The sequence below is a fragment of the Musca autumnalis genome, unplaced genomic scaffold, assembly GCF_047663935.1.
Source record: "Musca autumnalis isolate F117 unplaced genomic scaffold, ASM4766393v1 scaffold_2, whole genome shotgun sequence".
NCBI classification, from domain to species: Eukaryota; Metazoa; Arthropoda; class Insecta; order Diptera; family Muscidae; genus Musca; species Musca autumnalis.
The window spans coordinates 10,552,634-10,573,348 of record NW_027411755.1 but is presented as its reverse complement, the minus strand read 5'-3'; the positions used below and the strand labels follow the sequence as shown (position 1 = coordinate 10,573,348).

The 20,715-nt window shown below is 33.8% G+C and overlaps 2 protein-coding genes across 3 annotated transcripts; one reads left to right on the top strand and one right to left on the bottom strand.

Annotated features, from left to right (window-relative positions):
* The first annotated feature begins 973 nt into the window (after nt 1–973).
* Pgant35A (polypeptide N-acetylgalactosaminyltransferase 35A) lies at nt 974–3,483 on the top strand. Of its 2 annotated transcripts, XR_012409784.1 has the most exons (3): nt 978–2,119; nt 2,181–3,187; nt 3,309–3,483. XR_012409784.1 is itself a non-coding variant. In XM_073965082.1 (2 exons), exons 1-2 carry the CDS (start codon nt 1,171–1,173, stop codon nt 3,080–3,082), a joined length of 1,851 nt encoding a protein of 616 aa, XP_073821183.1. In that variant the 5' UTR covers nt 974–1,170; the 3' UTR covers nt 3,083–3,483. The 2 variants fall into 2 exon arrangements, 1 of the variants encoding a protein (XP_073821183.1); XM_073965082.1 differs by having other exon boundaries at nt 974–2,119; nt 2,181–3,483.
* A 2,165-nt stretch (nt 3,484–5,648) lies between these two features.
* Nucleotides 5,649–19,903, bottom strand: Rab14 (RAS oncogene family member Rab14). The gene is made up of 4 exons (XM_073966918.1): nt 19,476–19,903; nt 7,771–7,884; nt 7,148–7,511; nt 5,649–7,072 (listed from the first exon to the last, which is right to left on the bottom strand). The coding sequence occupies exons 2-4, from the start codon at nt 7,874–7,876 to the stop codon at nt 6,895–6,897; spliced, it is 648 nt and encodes a 215-aa protein (XP_073823019.1). The 5' UTR covers nt 7,877–7,884; nt 19,476–19,903; the 3' UTR covers nt 5,649–6,894.
* Between the last annotated feature and the right edge of the window lie 812 nt (nt 19,904–20,715).

The following is a 20,715-nucleotide window of genomic DNA, read 5'->3' as shown; positions in this document are numbered from 1 at the left end:
CAACGTTAGGAAATTTGCTCTACATAAAAGATAGACAGGACCTTATAGTACAAATTAAAAAATATATAGATATCGAATTATGTTGGATAGAAAAGGATTTCGAACAAGAAATATTGTAGTTTATTTTAATATTTATTAATATTATTTATTAAATTTATGTTTTTTAACAATTTTTATTTTTTATCTAGATTTACCCGAATTTCGTTAGTTTTATTTTATTATATGTAATTTAAGACCCTAATTTAAAATATAAAGAAGAATGAAATCGCTATCATTAATTAACTCTTAGCAATCGCAGTTTTGATGAAAGAAATTGAAGTGGATAATTTTGACTGTGATTCATTGTATTTCTTCACAATAACACATTACTGTGAATTGCTTGTTTACCTTCTGTATGTGATTTTATTCACAATAATTTGTCGTGTCTATTAAATGTCATCAACGTAAACAAATGCGAGCAAAACGAGTTTGCAAGATAATGGTAATTTTTTATATCGAATTTGTCAACACATTTCATAATAGAAACATTTTTTGGCCAATGGAGACGAAGACTCCATAATACTCCAACGTTAGGAAATTTGCTCTACATAAAAGATAGACAGGACCTTATAGTACAAATTAAAAAATATATAGATATCGAATTATGTTGGATAGAAAAGGATTTCGAACAAGAAATATTGTAGTTTATTTTAATATTTATTAATATTATTTATTAAATTTATGTTTTTTAACAATTTTTATTTTTTATCTAGATTTACCCGAATTTCGTTAGTTTTATTTTATTATATGTAATTTAAGACCCTAATTTAAAATATAAAGAAGAATGAAATCGCTATCATTAATTAACTCTTAGCAATCGCAGTTTTGATGAAAGAAATTGAAGTGGATAATTTTGACTGTGATTCACTGTATTTCTTCACAATAACACATTACTGTGAATTGCTTGTTTACCTTCTGTATGTGACTTTATTCACAATAATTTGTCGTGTCTATTAAATGTCATCAACGTAAACAAATGCGAGCAAAACGGGTTTGTTAATTAATTGTTGGATATGATTGCAAAATTAATGAACTTGTTTTCATCTGCAAACTATTGAATCTTCTTCATATGCGTGGAAATACCAAACCTGCTGCTGCTTGCTCTGCTGCTAATTCAGTGTCTTACTGAAGATGGTACCACAACTCAAACGAAGGATTTGTAAAACATTGAGTTTGGAAACATATTTAGTGTTGTTGGGAATTAGTTCACTACTTATCTATTTCTATATACTTCATGGTGACATTGAAAAAGGTGGATGGTTAGTGGATGATGACGGCGGGACTCCAGATCCTTTACTGAAATTTGAAGCCCGGGTACAAGAGAAATGTATGAGTGAAAAAGTAGAGAAATCACCCAACCCCCTGCTTAATCTCACAATAGTGGATGGAGATGAAGATCCATTGAATTCGCTGGGTATAGTACGTGATAAGCAGGACAAGTACGTGCGTGATATTGGCTATAAGCAGCATGCCTTTAATGCGTTGGTTTCCAACAATATCGGCTTGACACGCCCCGTACCCGATACAAGGCACAAGGTATGTCCTCGCTCGCCAACACAGCAATCTGAAACACTGCCCACAGCTTCCATTGTTATGTGCTTCTATAATGAACACAAAATGACATTATTCCGTTCCATTAAAAGTGTAATAGATCGTACGCCATCATGGCTGCTAAAAGAAATCATACTAGTGGATGATTATAGTGATTTACCTGAGTTGGAATTTCATTTGGTTGCCGAATTGCATTCCCAACTCCAATATGATAATTTGCATTATATTAGAAATACTAAACGAGAAGGTCTCATAAGGTCGCGAGTGATAGGTGCCCATGAGGCTAAAGGCGATGTTATTATTTTCCTGGATTCCCACATTGAAGTTAATCAACAATGGGCAGAGCCATTGTTGCGTCTGATACGTGATGAGAACTCAACATTGGCGGTGCCAGTTATAGACTTAATTAATCCCGATACATTCCAATACACCTCAAGTCCTCTGGTGCGTGGTGGTTTCAATTGGGGCCTGCACTATAAATGGGAAAATTTACCTGATGGCACGTTGAAGGATCAGGAAGATTTTAAGGGTAAGTAGAGTTTTCAGTGCAACAAATAAGTTATGAATTAGAGCAATTATTTCTTTTTTAGGTCCCTTTAAATCCCCCACAATGGCTGGTGGCTTATTTGCTGTCAACCGCAAGTACTTCGACTACATTGGCAGCTATGACATGGGCATGGATATTTGGGGTGGTGAGAATTTGGAAATTTCTTTTCGTGTATGGCAATGTGGTGGGGCCATTAAAATTGTACCCTGTAGTAGGGTTGGTCACATCTTCCGCAAACGTAGACCTTATTCCGCACCCGATGGCACCAATACCATGATGAAAAACTCTCTGCGTTTGGCCCATGTCTGGATGGATGATTATAAACGCTTCTATTTGATACACGAAAAGATATCACCAAGTTATGATTACGGCGATATCAGTGATCGCCTGGCTCTAAGAGAAAAACTGCAATGTAAATCATTTGAATGGTATCTCAAGAATGTATATCCCGAGTTAAGGATACCCGGTGAAGAGATAATTAAAAGCGACAAAAAACAATTACCCGTCTTTCAGCCATGGCATTCGCGTAAACGTAACTACATTTCCTCCTATATGTTAAGACTCTCAGGAACAAATTTATGTGCTTCAGTGGTAGCACCCAAAGTTAAAGGCTTTTGGAAAAAAGGCAGCTCCCTAGTTTTACAACAATGCCAACAGGGCAGAAATCAGCTATGGTATGAAACTGATAAATCTGAAATAGTTTTAGATCGTCTACTGTGTCTGGAGGCGGCTGGTGATACACAGGTTGTGATTAATAAATGCCACGAAATGATGGGTGATCAACAGTGGCGTCATACCAAAAATGAACGTAGTCCCATTTATAATATGGCAACTGGTACATGTTTGAGGGCGGTAAAACCTCAAGCTGGCGCCGTTTTACAAATGGATTTGTGTGCAAAACACGAATCAAGTGCATGGGATGTGGTGGAAGTTTTAAATACGTAGCGGACAAAGATGTTGCGGCGCACACATAGAATCTAAGGCTGAACTGAGTTCAAAGCTACCGAACAAAAAAAAAGACATTCTCACTGTATATAAAATTACACATTTGCTCTGTTCCAGAACCTGCAAGAAGCTACTACTTTTTACTACGATAAGATTTTTTCCTTTATGTTATCGAAAGAAATAGTAAAAATTAGTTGATTCTTGCAGTACTGGAACAGACCAATAGATTCCACTCAATTATTATTTTTTTATACTATTTAATTTTTTAAAGACTTTTTGTTTTTCGTCCAATTTTTTATAACTGTAATATTTTTATATTTTTTATACAGCTACACAAAGTCTCGAAAGATTTTATGTTTTATTTTATAAGATAAAAACGTAAATAAAGTATTTTTTCCAAAGAGGTTTTGTTTTATATTACCGACCCGTCGTTGTTCTCGACATTTTTATGACATTAGTGGGTTCTTTTTCGTCTTCTTTCTTCGTTTTTATAGTAGCAGATTTTTTTTTTGGTCTATAGAAGCACCCTTTGTTTTAGAAAGGGTCTATAGAAGCACCCTTTGTTTTAGAAAGGGTCTATAGAAGCACCCTTTGTTTTAGAAAGGGTCTATAGAAGCACCCTTTGTTTTAGAAAGGGTCTATAGAAGCACCCTTTGTTTTAGAAAGGGTCTATAGAAGCACCCTTTGTTTTAGAAAGGGTCTATAGAAGCACCCTTTGTTTTAGAAAGGGTCTATAGAAGCACCCTTTGTTTTAGAAAGGGTCTATAGAAGCACCCTTTGTTTTAGAAAGGGTCTATAGAAGCACCCTTTGTTTTAGAAAGGGTCTATAGAAGCGCCCTTTGTTTTAGAAAGGGTCTATAGAAGCACCCTTTGTTTTAGAAAGGGTCTATAGAAGCACCCTTTGTTTTAGAAAGGGTCTATAGAAGCACCCTTTGTTTTAGAAAGGGTCTATAGAAGCACCCTTTGTTTTAGAAAGGGTCTATAGAAGCACCCTTTGTTTTAGAAAGGGTCTATAGAAGCACCCTTTGTTTTAGAAAGGGTCTATAGAAGCACCCTTTGTTTTAGAAAGGGTCTATAGAAGCATCCTTTGTTTTAGAAAGGGTCTATAGAAGCACCCTTTGTTTTAGAAAGGGTCTATAGAAGCACCCTTTGTTTTAGAAAGGGTCTATAGAAGCACCCTTTGTTTTAGAAAGGGTCTATAGAAGCACCCTTTGTTTTAGAAAGGGTCTATAGAATCACCCTTTGTTTTAGAAAGGGTCTATAGAAGCACCCTTTGTTTTAGAAAGCGTCTATAGAAGCACCCTTTGTTTTAGAAAGGGTCTATAGAAGCATCCTTTGTTTCAGAAAGAGTCAATAGAATCACCCTTTCCTTCAGAAAGGGTCAATAGGAGCACCCTTTCTTTCAAAAATGGTGAATAGGAGCACCCTTTTTTTCAGAAAAAGTCAATAGGAGCACCCTTTCTTTCAGATAGGGTCAATTGGAGCACCCTTTCTTTAAGAAAGGGTCAATAGGGGCAGCTTTTCTTTCAGAAAGGGTCAATAGGAGCACCTTTTCATTCAGAAAGGGTCAATAGGTGCACCCTTTCTTTCAGAAAGGATAAATAGGAGCACCATTTCCTTCAGGAAGGGTCTATAGAAGCATCCTTTCTTTCAGACAGGGTGAATAGGAGCACCCTTTTTTTCAGAAAGGGTGAATAGGAGCACCCTTTCTTTCAGAAAGGGTGAATAGGAGCACCCTTTCTTTCAGAAAGGGTGAATAGGAACACCCTTTCCTTCAGGAAGGGTCTATATGAGCACCCTTTCCTTCAGGAAGGGTCTATAGAAGCATCCTTTCTTTCAGAAAGAGTCAATAGAATCACCCTTTCCTTCAGAAAGGGTCAATAGGAGCACCCTTTCTTTCAGAAATGGTGAATAGGAGCACCCTTTCTTTCAGAAAAGGTCAATAGGAGCACCCTTTCTTTCAGATAGGGTCAATTGGAGCACCCTTTCTTTAAGAAAGGGTTAATTGGAGCACCCTTTCCTTCAGAAAGCGTCAATAGGAACACCTTTTCTTTCAGAAAAGGTCAATAGGAGCACCCTTTCTTTCAGATAGGGTCAATTGGAGCACCCTTTCTTTAAGAAAGGGTTAATTGGAGCACCCTTTCCTTCAGAAAGCGTCAATAGGAACACCTTTTCTTTCAGAAGGGGTCAATAGGAGCACCCTCTCTTTCAGAAAGGGTCTATAGAAGTACAATTTCTTTCAGAAAAGGTCTATAGAAACACCCTTTCTTTTGAGAAAGGGTGCATAGAAGCACACACGTTTTTGAGCAAGGGTGTGTAGAAACACTCATCAAAGAGGGTCTTCAGAAGCACACTTTCTTTCAGAAAGGGTCTATGGAAGCACACTTTCTTCTATCTAATTATGGTCATCGCTGTTGGCTCCCTGGGTATTGTGTTCTCGTAGATGATTATTTTACTGGCAGGTTTGCATCTTTCCGCTTAATGATGCTCGGAAGTTAAGAATAGGGTACCCATCTACTATTCACCAAATACTTCTGAAGCGCATAAAAAAGAAATAATTCTTAAGTTTTTGTTTTGTTATTTTTCTTACTATAACTACCATTTATTTAACTCGTTTTTTTGGTTTTCATAATCTCCCATCTAACCACACAATTTCTTTTATATCAACAACAAAATGCATCACTTCAATTGGCCGGCAAATCGTAGACGTATACACGACCATGGCTACTAATATGGTAGTAGATTTTCTTATTAAAAATCCAACATGAAATGCAGTCGTCTCCGAATAATTGGGGTGAAGAAATATTTGAAGATTCGAATACAATCCTATATTATGTCTGTTGCAGAACTGCAAGAATCTACTAATTTTTACTATTTTTTCCGATTTCATAAGGGAACATTTTTTATCGTAGTAAAAAAAATTGTAGATTCTTGAAGGTTCTGGAACAGAGATATTGAAATTGATTGTTGATCACATTGTTATTCCTTTGTCCTTCAAACACCTTCCACTTATTCCTAGACGACTGCAAATAACATTGGCATCACTACAAAAAATAGAAATAAATGTCTGGTGTTGGAAAGAAGAAAAAAAAATAGAAGTGATGCTGAATGCATTTCAAAATTGTTTTTGTTTATATATTTGTTATATTTGTTAAAAATTATTTTGTTCGTGATGTATGTGTGTGTTGTAAACAAGTGTATCTGTTGTATTGGATCATAGATTAGAAGATTTTTGTCTATATAAATTTGTTGTATGGTTGATATTACGTTTTATTGTTGCTATTGTGGCAAATTGAATTCAATTTTTATGTCTGTATGAAAAGGTTTTTTTTAGCTAAAAAGTTTACTTTTTGTTGTTTTTTTTTTAGTTATGTTCGAGCACTATAAGTTATGGTTGTTGTTGTGTTTTTTTCTTCATTCACATTTTAAATATTATGCGTATATTTTAGACTAATATTCTAGTTTTGTATTTTTTTTTCTCTTTTGTTGTTTTATAATCAATTTTATACTTATTCATAAATAGTTATATAGTTCTAATAATAATAATAAAGTGCTTTTTTGTTTTTTTTTTCACAGACAAACACAAGGTAGGAGGAATATATAAGTATATAAATTGAAGTTGAATTAATATACAAAGTGTAAATAACTTGCTCTTTTCTTTAAAACAAAACAAAAACATCACCTTCAATAGTAATAATAATAATTATATACTTCAATAATAATAAAAAAAATATATATGCATATATGAGGGTGGAGGAGGAGGGGGAAATAATATTAACAAAGAAAATATTGTTATGGTGTTGCTATTTAGCTTAACATGAGCATTGATCTTTATTGTTGGGAGCCTCATTTGTCAGTGAAGTTCGTCCCGGTTGTGATGGACGATGTTGTACACCCGATTCGGAGGCATTGAGATCTAAGCGTCCTTCTTGGATATTTTGATAAATACGGCGTGCTGTTTCTAGAAAGGCTTCCTCCACATTTTGTCCCCTATGCAAATCGAAAAAAAAAAATAAATAAATTTATGAAAATAATTCCTTAACTTGAAATGAAAATCCCACTTACGTCATAGCACTTGCTTCCAAAAACATTAAACCATTTTCTTTGGCAAACTCCTCGGCCTCCTCATATGTCACCTCTCGTGTACTTTCCAAATCTGATTTGTTGCCAATAAGGAAAATCACAGTATTGGGATTTGTTAAATTACGTGTATCTGTTAGCCAGCTGCTAAGATGATTATATGTCGAACGTCTGGTTATATCGTAAACCATTAAAGCACCAGCAGCACCACGATAATAAGAACGTGTTACAGCACGAAAACGTTCCTGCCCAGCTGTGTCCCAAATTTGTAATTTGATTTTCTTATCGTCTACTTCGATGATACGAGTGCCAAATTCCACACCAATTGTATGGGGACAATTTGCCATGACTGGAACAGAGAAAGAGAGAAATCAGTGGACATTAGAACAGAGATTCCTAAAAAACAGGCCCGAACAGAGATTGCTAAAAAAAACAGGCCCGAAAGGCAGAAACACATTGGACAATTTTTGCTAAACTTGTCAAATTATGACGACTGAAATCAGTTGGCGCTGGAAGTCTCTTATAATTTGACATCATGAAATCAAGCCATACAACGACTCTTCTGTGTGTTTCAGCCATAACTTATTTACCAGAGGCACTTTACTTACATTTCTTTTCTGTGAATTGATGAAGAATACATGACTTGCCCACACCCATATCACCAATAATGATGTATTTGAAGATGTAATTGTAATTATAGGGCGCCGATGACATGGTTGGATCTGCAAGTAAGAAGAAAATTTGAATTATTAACTGGAGATCATTCCATATTCTTTTTTCTATTCTTATACATTTTTCATAAATCTCATCGAATCCTTTACAGAAACGATTAAAAATAACATAATATCTGTCTGCAGACATGTTTTCGTTTTGAAAAACTTTATAAAATTGCGTTGGCATTTTCAGGTGAAACTTCTGCTGAGGTTAATTTAAACGAACAACTTAACCGTTATCAGTTCACAATTCAAATAATTTGCATAAATAGGTGTCATGTGGTGTGAAATACTTTCTTGCAAGTTGTGTGTAAAGAGAGTGTTAAGAAGTAAAGAATCAGGTGCGTAGGGAATATGTTAAACTAAACGAACTGTTAAAAAACTTTTCAAACTGTTACCGAAACAAGTATCAGTCGTGTTTGCCATCGGTCGGTGACTCTACAACGAAATAACAAGAGAACCTTAAAGGTACTATGAACAAATCCCTAAATTTGAAAATAAATAGCAACATTGTACGTGATGAAGGAGGAGTAAATTTGTAGGCGTTTGTGGGGTAGATATCAACAGTGGGCCAAATTTTTCCACTGACAGAAGTAAAAAAACGCCCTCGAAAAAATTCTTAAAAAATCCACGTCCAGTATAGGCCATCGAAAAAATTCTTAAAAAATCCACGCCTTGTATAAACCCTCGAAAAAAATTCTTAAAAAATCCGCGCCTTGTATAAACCCTCGAAAAAAATTCTTAAAAAATCCACGCCTTGTATAAACCCTCGAAAAAAATTCTTAAAAAATCCGCGCCTTGTATAAACCCTCTTTTTGGAGTGGTATATTTGCCTCCTCCTGGTGATCTTGTTATGTTTGAAGACCTTCATACTGAACTCTTTTTGAGATACAGCAACGTAGTTGTAATGGGAGATTTCAATTGCAATATGTTTGACATACATAAAGCCTTGTCTGTTCGTACTGTATGCTTTCGACTTAATCTTTGTATTTCTCACAACTCCAAACCCACACACTTTGATGTACAACATGGCTCTACTTCATTAATTGATTTTATACTACTTAGTAACTTATCTATGATTTATTTCTCTGATCAGGTGATATGCCCTTCAATTTCTGATCATTCGCTTATCTTTGCGTCACTAAACATCAGTGTTGATACATCAGTTGAGTTTGTCGAATATCGAGACTACAGAAATATTAATTGGCATCGTTTTTATACTTATATATCAGCTTTTGATTTTAGCCTTCTGTATGCTGTTGACGTTGATGCTAAGTGTTCCATTCTCTCCTCTCTTATTATGCGTTTGTTTGAATCTGTTCCTGTAGTGCGTAGAAGAATTTATCCTAATGATAATTGGATTAATGCTAATTCTATTACTTTAGCTTGTTCACTGCGTGACTTAGCTTTTAGATCTTATCTGTTCAATAAGAGTAGTGAGAATTGGAAAACATTTTGTAGATACCGTAATAAGGCGAAATCTGTCATCCGGCGCGAACGTAGGAGATACTATAGTAGGAAATTTAATGTAATGGGTCCAACTGCTTTATGGCGTTTTTTGAGAGGGTCAGGCTTTGTTGGTGGAGATGATGTTGTTGCTAACATTAGTGTTGATGTTCTCAATGCATCATTTGTCTATAATGACTCGCGTGTTAGTACTTTTAATTTCATGGATCTAGCTGAACGTGATGGCGAATTTTCTTTTCGATGTGTGGGTATTGAGGATGTTGCTGTTGCACTAAGTAAAATCAAGTCCAAATCCATTGGTGTCGATGGAATATCTGTGGATTTTTTAAAAATAATTTTTCCTTATATTTCTGATTGTATCTTGGATTTGGTTAATTCTATTCTCACATCTTCGGTGTTTCCGCAACTTTGGAAGAGTGCTCGTGTTGTCCCAATACCTAAAGGTAATGTTGTGAATTGTGCTGATGATCTTAGACCAATTTCCATTCTCCCTGTATTATCAAAAGTGTGTGAGCATATTATGAGAGACCAGATGTTATCTTATGTTAGTAGATATATATATGATGGCCAATTTGCCTTCCGTAAGAACCATAGTACGACCGGCTTGTTACTATATATGACTGATCTCGTTAGGGGAAATTTGAACGTTAACAGTGATACTGTAGTTGTGTCTTTGGATCTTACCAAGGCATTTGATTCGATTTCACATACTGTATTGGTTGGGAAGCTCAGGAATGAGTTCAATTATTCTATTTCTGCTTGCAATCTTATCGTTTCTTACTTATGTGGCAGAACACAATTTGTTTCTTATAACGGTCAGTCTTCTGGGACACTTTTACTTACGAATGGTGTTCCGCAGGGGTCTGTCTTGGGTCCTCTGCTGTTTATCCTCTATGTTAATAGCCTTGCTGTATGGTGCTCTGATGTAAATTGCAAGCCGCTTTTATTTGCAGATGATGTTTTCTTAGTTTTTGCTAGAAATGGAATGTCTTCAATAGCTTTTGAAACTGCAATAAATCATAGTCTTGATCGTTTTAGACTATGGTCTTTAGAGAACTCGTTAGTGATCAACCCAGTTAAGACGAAAGCAATACGATTTGGTAGTCAGTCGTACGACTTAAACATTGCTCTGGGCGGAAGTTTGATCAACTTTGTGTCTTGCCATAAAATATTGGGCATTTTTGTAGACGAAAAGCTTGCATTTGAATATCATGTTGACTATGTGCATAGAAAAGTTGTTGGCATAATTCGGAAATTTTATTCCACTAATATATACCTTCCTGCATGGGTTAAATATAGGTTAGCTTACGTACTATTAATGCCTCATGTTAACTATGGTCTGGAAGTTTTTTCTGGTATGTCAGAACGTAATGCATTGGTATTAGAGCGTGCAGTAAAACGTATTGTACGCTTTGTCTACGGCTTAAGGACTCGTGACAATATCTCTGACTATGTTAAGAGCTTTCTTGGAGTTACTTTAGATCAGTTTGTGTCCACTAAGATGTTGTGCGCCTATTATAGAATAATAAGGAATGGTGTACCTGTTTCACTGAAAAACATGTTTCGTTTTGGTTTATTGTGGAGGAACATACAAATATCTATTCCTTTAATACATAATTCTACATTTGAGAATTCATTTTTAGTACGTGTGGCCAGATTGTGGAATTATTTACCAATAGAACTTAGAGTGTTCTCGCAGTCTAATAATGCGTTCCGCTTGAAACTGTTGACCTATTTTGGATCTCGACCCTAAATATTGGATTTGAAACAGCTATCACTGCATATGATGATTTTAATTTCATTTTCCTAGTGCACTTGCTACCTTTTTTTATACTTGTGGGCTTGTTTGCTATGCAAATTAAATGTGACTATTTTTTTTTTCCTTTGTTAGTATGTGTTTACATGCCCTATGTACCAGTCAATGCTAATGCGTACTGGGAGTCACTTACTTATATTGCTCTGTATATTCGTCATTCTATACTGCTTGTTGCTTATGGCCATTTATTGCATCGAATATTTTTTTTTTTTTCCTCTTCTTGGTAGTTATGGCTGGGGAGCCAATTATATAAAGTAACATTGTGGATTATTTAGTGATATTGAGTATAAGGATATATTGTTAATACTATTTTTTGGCCTTGGAGGCTTTAGTATTAAAGAATGGAATGAATAAACAAACAAACAAACAAACAAAAAAATTCTTAAAAAATCCACGCCTTGTATAAACCCTCGAAAAAATATTCTTAAAAAATCCGCGCCTTGTATAAACCCTCGAAAAAAATTCTTAAAAAATCCACGCCTTGTATAAATCCTCGAAAAAATATTCTTAAAAAAATCCACGCCTTGTATAAACCCTCGAAAAAAATTCTTAAAAAATCCACGCCTTGTATAAACCCTCGAAAAAAATTCTTAAAAAATCCACGCCTTGTGTAAACCCTCGAAAAAAAATTCTTAAAAAATCCACGCCTTGTATAAACCCTCGAAAAAAATTCTTAAAAATCCACGCCTTGTATAAACCCTCGAAAAAATTCTTAAAAAATCCACGTCTTGTGTAAACCCTAGAAAAAATTCTTAAAAAATCCACGTCTTGTATAAACCCTCGAAAAAAATTCTTAAAAAATCCACGTCTTGTATAAACCCTCGAAAAAAATTCTTAAAAAATCCACGTCTTGTATAAACCCTCGAAAAAAATTCTTAAAAAATCACCGTCTTGTATAAACCCTAAAAAAATTCTTAAAAAATCCACGTCTTGTATAAACCCTCGAAAAAAATTCTTAAAAAATCCACGTCTTGTATAAACCCTCGAAAAAAATTCTTAAAAAATCACCGTCTTGTATAAACCCTAAAAAAATTCTTAAAAAATCACCGTCTTGTATAAACCCTAAAAAAATTCTTAAAAAATCACCGTCTTGTATAAACCCTAAACAAATTCTTAAAAAATCCACGTCTTGTATAAACCCTCGAAAAAAATTCTTAAAAAATCCACGCCTTGTATAAACCCTCGAAAAAAACTCTTAAAAAATCCACGCCTTGTATAAACCCTCGAAAAAAATTCTTAAAAAGTCCAAGTCTTGAATAAAACCTCAAAAAAAAAAATCCACGTCCTGTATAAACCCTCGAAAAAAATTCTTAAAAAATCCACGCCTTGTGTAGACTCTCGAAAAAAAATCTTAAAAAATCCACGCCTTGTGTAGACTCTCGAAAAAAAATCTTAAAAAATCCACGCCTTGTGTAGACTCTCGAAAAAAAATCTTAAAAAATCCACGCCTTGTATAGTACCTCAAAAAATTTTTAAAAAATCCACGCCTTGTGTAGACTCTCGAAAAAAAAATCTTAAAAAATCCACGCCTTGTGTAGACTCTCGAAAAAAAATCTTAAAAAATCCACGCCTTGTATAGTACCTCAAAAATTTTTTAAAAAATCCACGCCTTGTATAGTACCTCAAAAAATTTTTAAAAAATCCACGCCTTGTGTAGACTCTCGAAAAAAAATCTTAAAAAATCCACGCCTTGTATAGTACCTCAAAACAATTTTAAAAAATCCACGCCTTGTATAGTACCTCAAAAAAATCTTTAAAAATCCACGCCTTGTATAGTACCTCAAAAAATCTTAAAAAATCCACGCCTTGTATAGTACCTCAAAAAAAATTTAAAAAATCAACGCCTTGTATAGTACCTCAAAAAAATCTTAAAAAATCCACGCCTTGTGTAGTACCCCAAAAAAAATTTAAAAAATCCACGCCTTGTATAGTACCTCAAAAAAATCTTAAAAAATCCACGCCTTGTGTAGTACCCCAAAAAAAATTTAAAAAATCCACGCCTTGTATAGTACCTCAAAAAAATCTTAAAAAATCCACGCCTTGTATAGTACCTCAAAAAAAATTTAAAAAATCCACGCCTTGTATAGTACCTCAAAAAAATCTTAAAAAATCCACGCCTTGTATAGTACCTCAAAAAAATCTTAAAAAATCCACGCCTTGTATAGTACCTCAAAAAAATCTTAAAAAATCCACGCCTTGTATAGTACCTCAAAAAAATCTTAAAAAATCCACGCCTTGTATAGTACCTCAAAAAAATCTTAAAAAATCCACGCCTTGTATAGTACCTCAAAAAAATCTTAAAAAATCCACGCCTTGTATAGTACCTCAAAAAAATCTTAAAAAATCCACGCCTTGTATAGTACCTCAAAAAAAAAAAAACTTAAAAAATCCACGCCTTGTATAGTACCTCAAAAAAAAAAAAACTTAAAAAATCCACGCCTTGTATAGTACCTCAAAAAAATCTTAAAAAATCCACGCCTTGTATAGTACCTCAAAAAAATCTTAAACAACAAAATCTTAAAAAATCCACGCCTTGTATAGTACCTCAAAAAAAAAACTTAAAAAATCCACGCCGTGTATAGTACCTCAAAAAAATCTTAAAAAATCCACGCCTTGTATAGTACCTCAAAAAAAAAAAACTTAAAAAATCCACGCCTTGTATAGTACCTCAAAAAAATCTTAAAAAATCCACGCCTTGTATAGTACCTCAAAAAATCTTAAAAAATCCACGCCTTGTATAGTACCTCAAAAAATCTTAAAAAATCCACGCCTTGTATAGTACCTCAAAAAAATCTTAAACAACAAAATCTTAAAAAATCCACGCCTTGTATAGTACCTCAAAAAAAAAAAACTTAAAAAATCCACGCCTTGTATAGTACCTCAAAAAAATCTTAAAAAATCCACGCCTTGTATAGTACCTCAAAAAAAAAAACTTAAAAAATCCACGCCTTGTATAGTACCTCAAAAAAATCTTAAAAAATCCACGCCTTGTATAGTACCTCAAAAAATCTTAAAAAATCCACGCCTTGTATAGTACCTCAAAAAATCTTAAAAAATCCACGCCTTGTATAGTACCTAAAAAAAATCTTAAAAAATCCACGCCTTGTATAGTACCTCAAAAAATCTTAAAAAATCCACGCCTTGTATAGTACCTCAAAAAAATCTTAAACAACAAAATCTTAAAAAATCCACGCCTTGTATAGTACCTCAAAAAAAAAACTTAAAAAATCCACGCCTTGTATAGTACCTCAAAAAAATCTTAAAAAATCCACGCCTTGTATAGTACCTCAAAAAAATCTTAAAAAATCCACGCCTTGTATAGTACCTCAAAAAAATCTTAAAAAATCCACGCCTTGTATAGTACCTCAAAAAAATCTTAAAAAATCCACGCCTTGTATAGTACCTCAAAAAAATCTTAAAAAATCCACGCCTTGTATAGTACCTCAAAAAAATCTTAAAAAATCCACGCCTTGTATAGTACCTCAAAAAAAAAAAAACTTAAAAAATCCACGCCTTGTATAGTACCTCAAAAAAAAAAAAACTTAAAAAATCCACGCCTTGTATAGTACCTCAAAAAAATCTTAAAAAATCCACGCCTTGTATAGTACCTCAAAAAAATCTTAAACAACAAAATCTTAAAAAATCCACGCCTTGTATAGTACCTCAAAAAAAAAACTTAAAAAATCCACGCCGTGTATAGTACCTCAAAAAAATCTTAAAAAATCCACGCCTTGTATAGTACCTCAAAAAAAAAAAACTTAAAAAATCCACGCCTTGTATAGTACCTCAAAAAAATCTTAAAAAATCCACGCCTTGTATAGTACCTCAAAAAATCTTAAAAAATCCACGCCTTGTATAGTACCTCAAAAAATCTTAAAAAATCCACGCCTTGTATAGTACCTCAAAAAAATCTTAAACAACAAAATCTTAAAAAATCCACGCCTTGTATAGTACCTCAAAAAAAAAAAACTTAAAAAATCCACGCCTTGTATAGTACCTCAAAAAAATCTTAAAAAATCCACGCCTTGTATAGTACCTCAAAAAAAAAAACTTAAAAAATCCACGCCTTGTATAGTACCTCAAAAAAATCTTAAAAAATCCACGCCTTGTATAGTACCTCAAAAAATCTTAAAAAATCCACGCCTTGTATAGTACCTCAAAAAATCTTAAAAAATCCACGCCTTGTATAGTACCTAAAAAAAATCTTAAAAAATCCACGCCTTGTATAGTACCTCAAAAAATCTTAAAAAATCCACGCCTTGTATAGTACCTCAAAAAAATCTTAAACAACAAAATCTTAAAAAATCCACGCCTTGTATAGTACCTCAAAAAAAAAAACTTAAAAAATCCACGCCTTGTATAGTACCTCAAAAAAATCTTAAAAAATCCACGCCTTGTATAGTACCTCAAAAAAAAAACTTAGAAAATCCACGCCTTGTATAGTACCTCAAAAAAATCTTAAAAAATCCACGCCTTGTATAGTACCTCAAAAAAATCTTAAACAACAAAATCTTAAAAAATCCACGCCTTGTATAGTACCTCAAAAAAAAAAAAACTTAAAAAATCCACGCCTTGTATAGTACCTCAAAAAAAAAAAACTTAAAAAATCCACGCCTTGTATAGTACCTCAAAAAAATCTTAAAAAATCCACGCCTTGTATAGTACCTCAAAAAAAAAAAACTTAAAAAATCCACGCCTTGTATAGTACCTCAAAAAAATCTTAAAAAATCCACGCCTTGTATAGTACCTCAAAAAATCTTAAAAAATCCACGCCTTGTATAGTACCTCAAAAAATCTTAAAAAATCCACGCCTTGTATAGTACCTAAAAAAAATCTTAAAAAATCCACGCCTTGTATAGTACCTAAAAAAAAATCTTAAAAAATCCACGCCTTGTATAGTACCTCAAAAAAATCTTAAAAAATCCACGCCTTGTATAGTACCTCAAAAAAATCTTAAAAAATCCACGCCTTACCTCAAAAAAAAAAAAAAAAACTTAAAAAACTCAAAAAATCTTAAAAAATCCACGCTTTGTATAGACCATCGAACATATTTTTTAAAAAATCCACGTCTTGTATAGACCGTTGAAAAAAATTCTTAAGAAATCCACGCATTGTATAGACCATCGAACATATTTTTTAAAAAATCCACGTCTTGTATAGACCGTTGAAAAAAATTCTTAAGAAATCCACGCATTGTATAGACCCACGAAAATTTTTTCAAAAAATCCATGCCTTGTATAGACTCTAGAAAATAATTTCTTAAGAATCCACGCCTCGTATAGAGCATTCAAAACATCCTAAAAAATCCACATCCCGAAGGGACAAGGGAGACTTTTCTCATATCACTGAGTGGACCTATTAGCTCAATGAGAAGGGACCTACTTTTTATTACCGAGTCCCAACGGTGTGTATTAGACACCATTTGTAAAGAAGCTTAACATGGCTGAAATACTCATGGCCGGAAATCGTGAGGTACCGTTCCATGGGGGGAACTTTACCAAAACGTAAATATTTGTCGACAATTTTGGATGAAAAAGTTTTGTAGCCAGTGGGAACATTAAATGTCAAATAACAGCTTATTCTGTTAGAAAATGCAGCTAAAATCCTCAAAATACCAAAAAATAGGGAGGGCCAGTTCTATCAAAATGTTGAACTATGTTAGCATTTTTTGTTGGACATGTTCTATAGTCACAGGGAACTCTAAATGTCAAATTACAGCAAAAAAAAAAAAAGAAAAAGAGTATCAGTCGGCTTTGCCTACAGAGATATACCCTCAGACTGTACATCTTTTTTGCACTTTTGGGGGAAGGTACCGGAAGGAATGGACCTATATGGCTCTTCATTAAACATAAACTAAGTTTGGACAAATATAAAGACGACTGAATCGGCTGTTCCTTTCGAGAGCTACAGCTTTCGGCAAATTTTCTCAGGAAGTATGGACTTGCTCCTGAAAAAAGTTGTTGCATCGTAATGGGGGCAACGAATACTAGTGTTTGCAAACAGAATCAAAGCGGTTCGAAAGCCTAAACTGAACGCTTTCGAAATTGTACGGGGAAGTACCCGAAGAACTAGACCGATATATTGGAACCTCATCTATGCCTGAAAGAAATTTCACGATGTGCAAAGTATGAACCAAATCGATTACTCCCTTCAAGAGTTATCGTCATCGTCATTTTCGAAATTTTGTGGGGGAGGTACCTGAAGGATTGGGCCGATATAGTCCATCTTCGAACTAAATTTGAACACAATATTACGAAAGCCAAATTTTAAACCAAATCAGTTCACCTGTTCGAGAGTTATCGTGTTATCCAAATTGCCAGGTTGGCAAAACTACAACGAGGATCAATGTCACCAATTTTTGGAGGAGAATTTTGTATCCATTGCGGTAACCCGAGATATCAAATTACAGATAATTCGGTTAGAAAATGCAGGTAAAATCCTCAAAATTCCTTAAAATCGGGAGGTACACTTATATGGGTGCCGTTGGCCGAACCAAAATAAGCTTTGTGCGTCCCATCTCAATTCGTTCGAATTCTAATCGAATTGCAAGGAAAAAGATTTCGTTCGATAAAGACCACCTTCTTGGAACTTGACGTACTTTTTTTAAAGAAATTTAGGATGTGCAAAGTTTGTACCAAATCGGAAACACAATTCGCAAGTTATTGTGATCATCAGTCATTTTAATTGGTGCAGGCAAGGTTTTTTGGAACAAATTGAGCTTACGCACCACGCGGACAAAATTTCCTTTAAAATATATATTTTTCTTAAATAGTTGGCCTTCCGGTCGGGGATTTAATGTCAGAAGTCTTCTTTCCATCATAAATAAATAGGAACAAATCTTTTGGAACGACATTTTTGATCATGGTTCGAACTTTACTAGCGAGTAAATGTTAGTAAATACCCTTAAAAAGTATCAAGTTGGATTCATCCGTTCACAATACGTCCAGTGTGTTCGAAAGAACATCGCAAATTGGGAACTATAATCGTTTTTCGGCCAGCGTCTGTTACCTCAGTGTTATTGCGACAACATAAAATTTTGACCATTCCACATTGCAACCTGATAGACATCGGATTTTTGCATATTTTCGAAAATTATAATTCAAATAATTCTTTTATTAAAAAGTAGATGCTGAATTTCTATCATTGGAACGATATATTTCTATATTGCTCTGTTCCAGAACCTGCAAGAAGATATTTTTTCTACTACGATATTTTTTAAATACGGTAATTGTTTGAAATTTCAAAAATATGCAAAAATCCGATGTCTGCTGATAGCCATAAATCGAATTCATTTACAATTATTTATTTTATTACTTCTGTAAAGGTACACATTCTCTCATTTGTTTTGCAGATTATATTTGTTTATCAAATTCTTTGTGTGCAGTTCATTGATATGTTATTGACTGACTTACGTTGCCTATTTTGATTGTGTTTACTTTATTTCAAGCCGAAATTGATAATGTGAGAAAATATAAAGACAATGGGTTGGAATGGGTTGGCTAAGACACGACAGTTCAAGGGAGGTACGAGAGATGCAATCGAACTGGTTTTTGATTGTTATACAGAATATAATTAAATGCAATTGATTTGCATTAATTTGTAATGCAACCGCAGTATGGATTAAAAAGCTGCAAGATGTTAGCATCTTTAAGTTTTGACTTATTGATATGCTTTACATTTCTATTTCGAATTTTTTCTTCTACATTTTTGGAATATTTCAAATACTTTGCAAAATCTAACTTTTCACAAAGGTGTGAATCATGGCATGCATGTTGCAAGTTCGGCTTCTTTTTATTGTGATCTTGGTTCCATTTGACCTGTATTTTGCAGTGTCTGCTAAAAACGCCACCCTTTCCCTTTGCGCGACAAATATTTGAATACTTAATTGAACAAATGCGGAAGAAAGAAATTAATGTCTTCTGTTCAAATACTCTTTCAATTAAATAAGTTTCTTGTTTATTTTTTGAATTTAAGCAGCACTGCCTGCTCCCGTCTGTTATCGTTTACGCATATCCAACGTTATCGAAATCATTGCAATTTGTTTTGTAGTATACTTTTAACCAATACTATACTGCGTGTTGCAACGAAAAAGGGGGTGTTGTCGGGCTGATATTGATGAGATGATGGTAACCAAACTAGCCCCCATAACGCAATAACGGAACAACTTCCTCTTTGTTCTTTTAACAACTTTGTCTTCTGAAACGGACAGAATGGACAGACAATCAGAAATAAGAAAATATGATTCATTATGACATGAAGTACCTTCGTAGAAAAAAACATTAACATATACACACAACCAAATTATTATTAATCTTACCTGTTTTTGTTACTTTACTTTCTGAGGTGATATATAGATATAAATCAATCAATTACACAAATTATTAAGTTAATTTTTACACCACTAAATTTTTATGGGTATTGGTATTTTTGTAATAATTCTTCTGCTGTATTGACTGCGTTTGTTGTTACAAATTGCGTTTCCTTTTGTGTGTTTAAAGTAGAATGTCACAAACACCAAATAATTGTTATAGATTTGATTTCTTTGTTGTAGATAAACAAACGACACTAGTCTGAGTTAATTAGAAATTTTATTCTGTATTAATTAAGAATGGGTATTTTTTATAAAATTTTTTCCTTGTTCTTCGTGTCGTGTATATGTTTTTTTTTGCAAATCTGCTAGCGATGTGTTTAAAACGATTACTGATAACATCCACATATGATTGCATTACAGTTATCGATAACATTGATTATTTTTATGCAGTTCTTACAGGGTGGCACGTAAAAAGCGATTAGTTCATGGCACAATAATAGCTTTGTTCCTTTAAAGTTTCTTCAAGTTTTAGTCCCAATTTACATTAGGCGAGTTTACTTGCGACAATTGTCAGTTTGATGGAGAGAGAGGTGAGGTATATGGTAACCCTTTGCCTCTCAACACCCTCTCTCACCCACAAACTTACAATTGCCGCAAGTAAACTCGCTTAATGTAAATTGGGACTTACCATTTTACTCGGAAAGAGTTCCTTATGCCATGTTCATACCAGCATTTGAAAAACGTCGTTCGTTCTCATAATTACGTACACGAATTAACCCGTTCATACGACAATTCATAGCAACATGATTCATATTTTCATATTTTTTGTTTACTGATTTTAAAGAAAGTTTCAGCCAAAAGATAAGTAAAGGTAATTGATATGAACTGGGAAAATATTTGTCCTTCTTTCAGATATCTATTTAATATCAAATTATATTAGTTTCATTCATGTTTTCTATTTTTTCTCACAATTTTGGTGTTTTCAGTATATTTTCAAATTGTTCTATTTTAAAAATTAACGAGAGAGTGACCTGCTAAAATAACTTTTTGGTATACAGACTTTCCGGCAGGCACTTGATTTTTATTTCTAAATGTATACGTGAATTTGAAACGATGGACAAGAAATGCAAGTGCAATGAAAGAGAAGACACAATTTGCTATGATTTAAATGTATACTACTCGTTAAACCGTTTACTTTTCATTCATATTTTGCAGTTTTTCTAAAAATGTTTGGGTTTTCAATAAA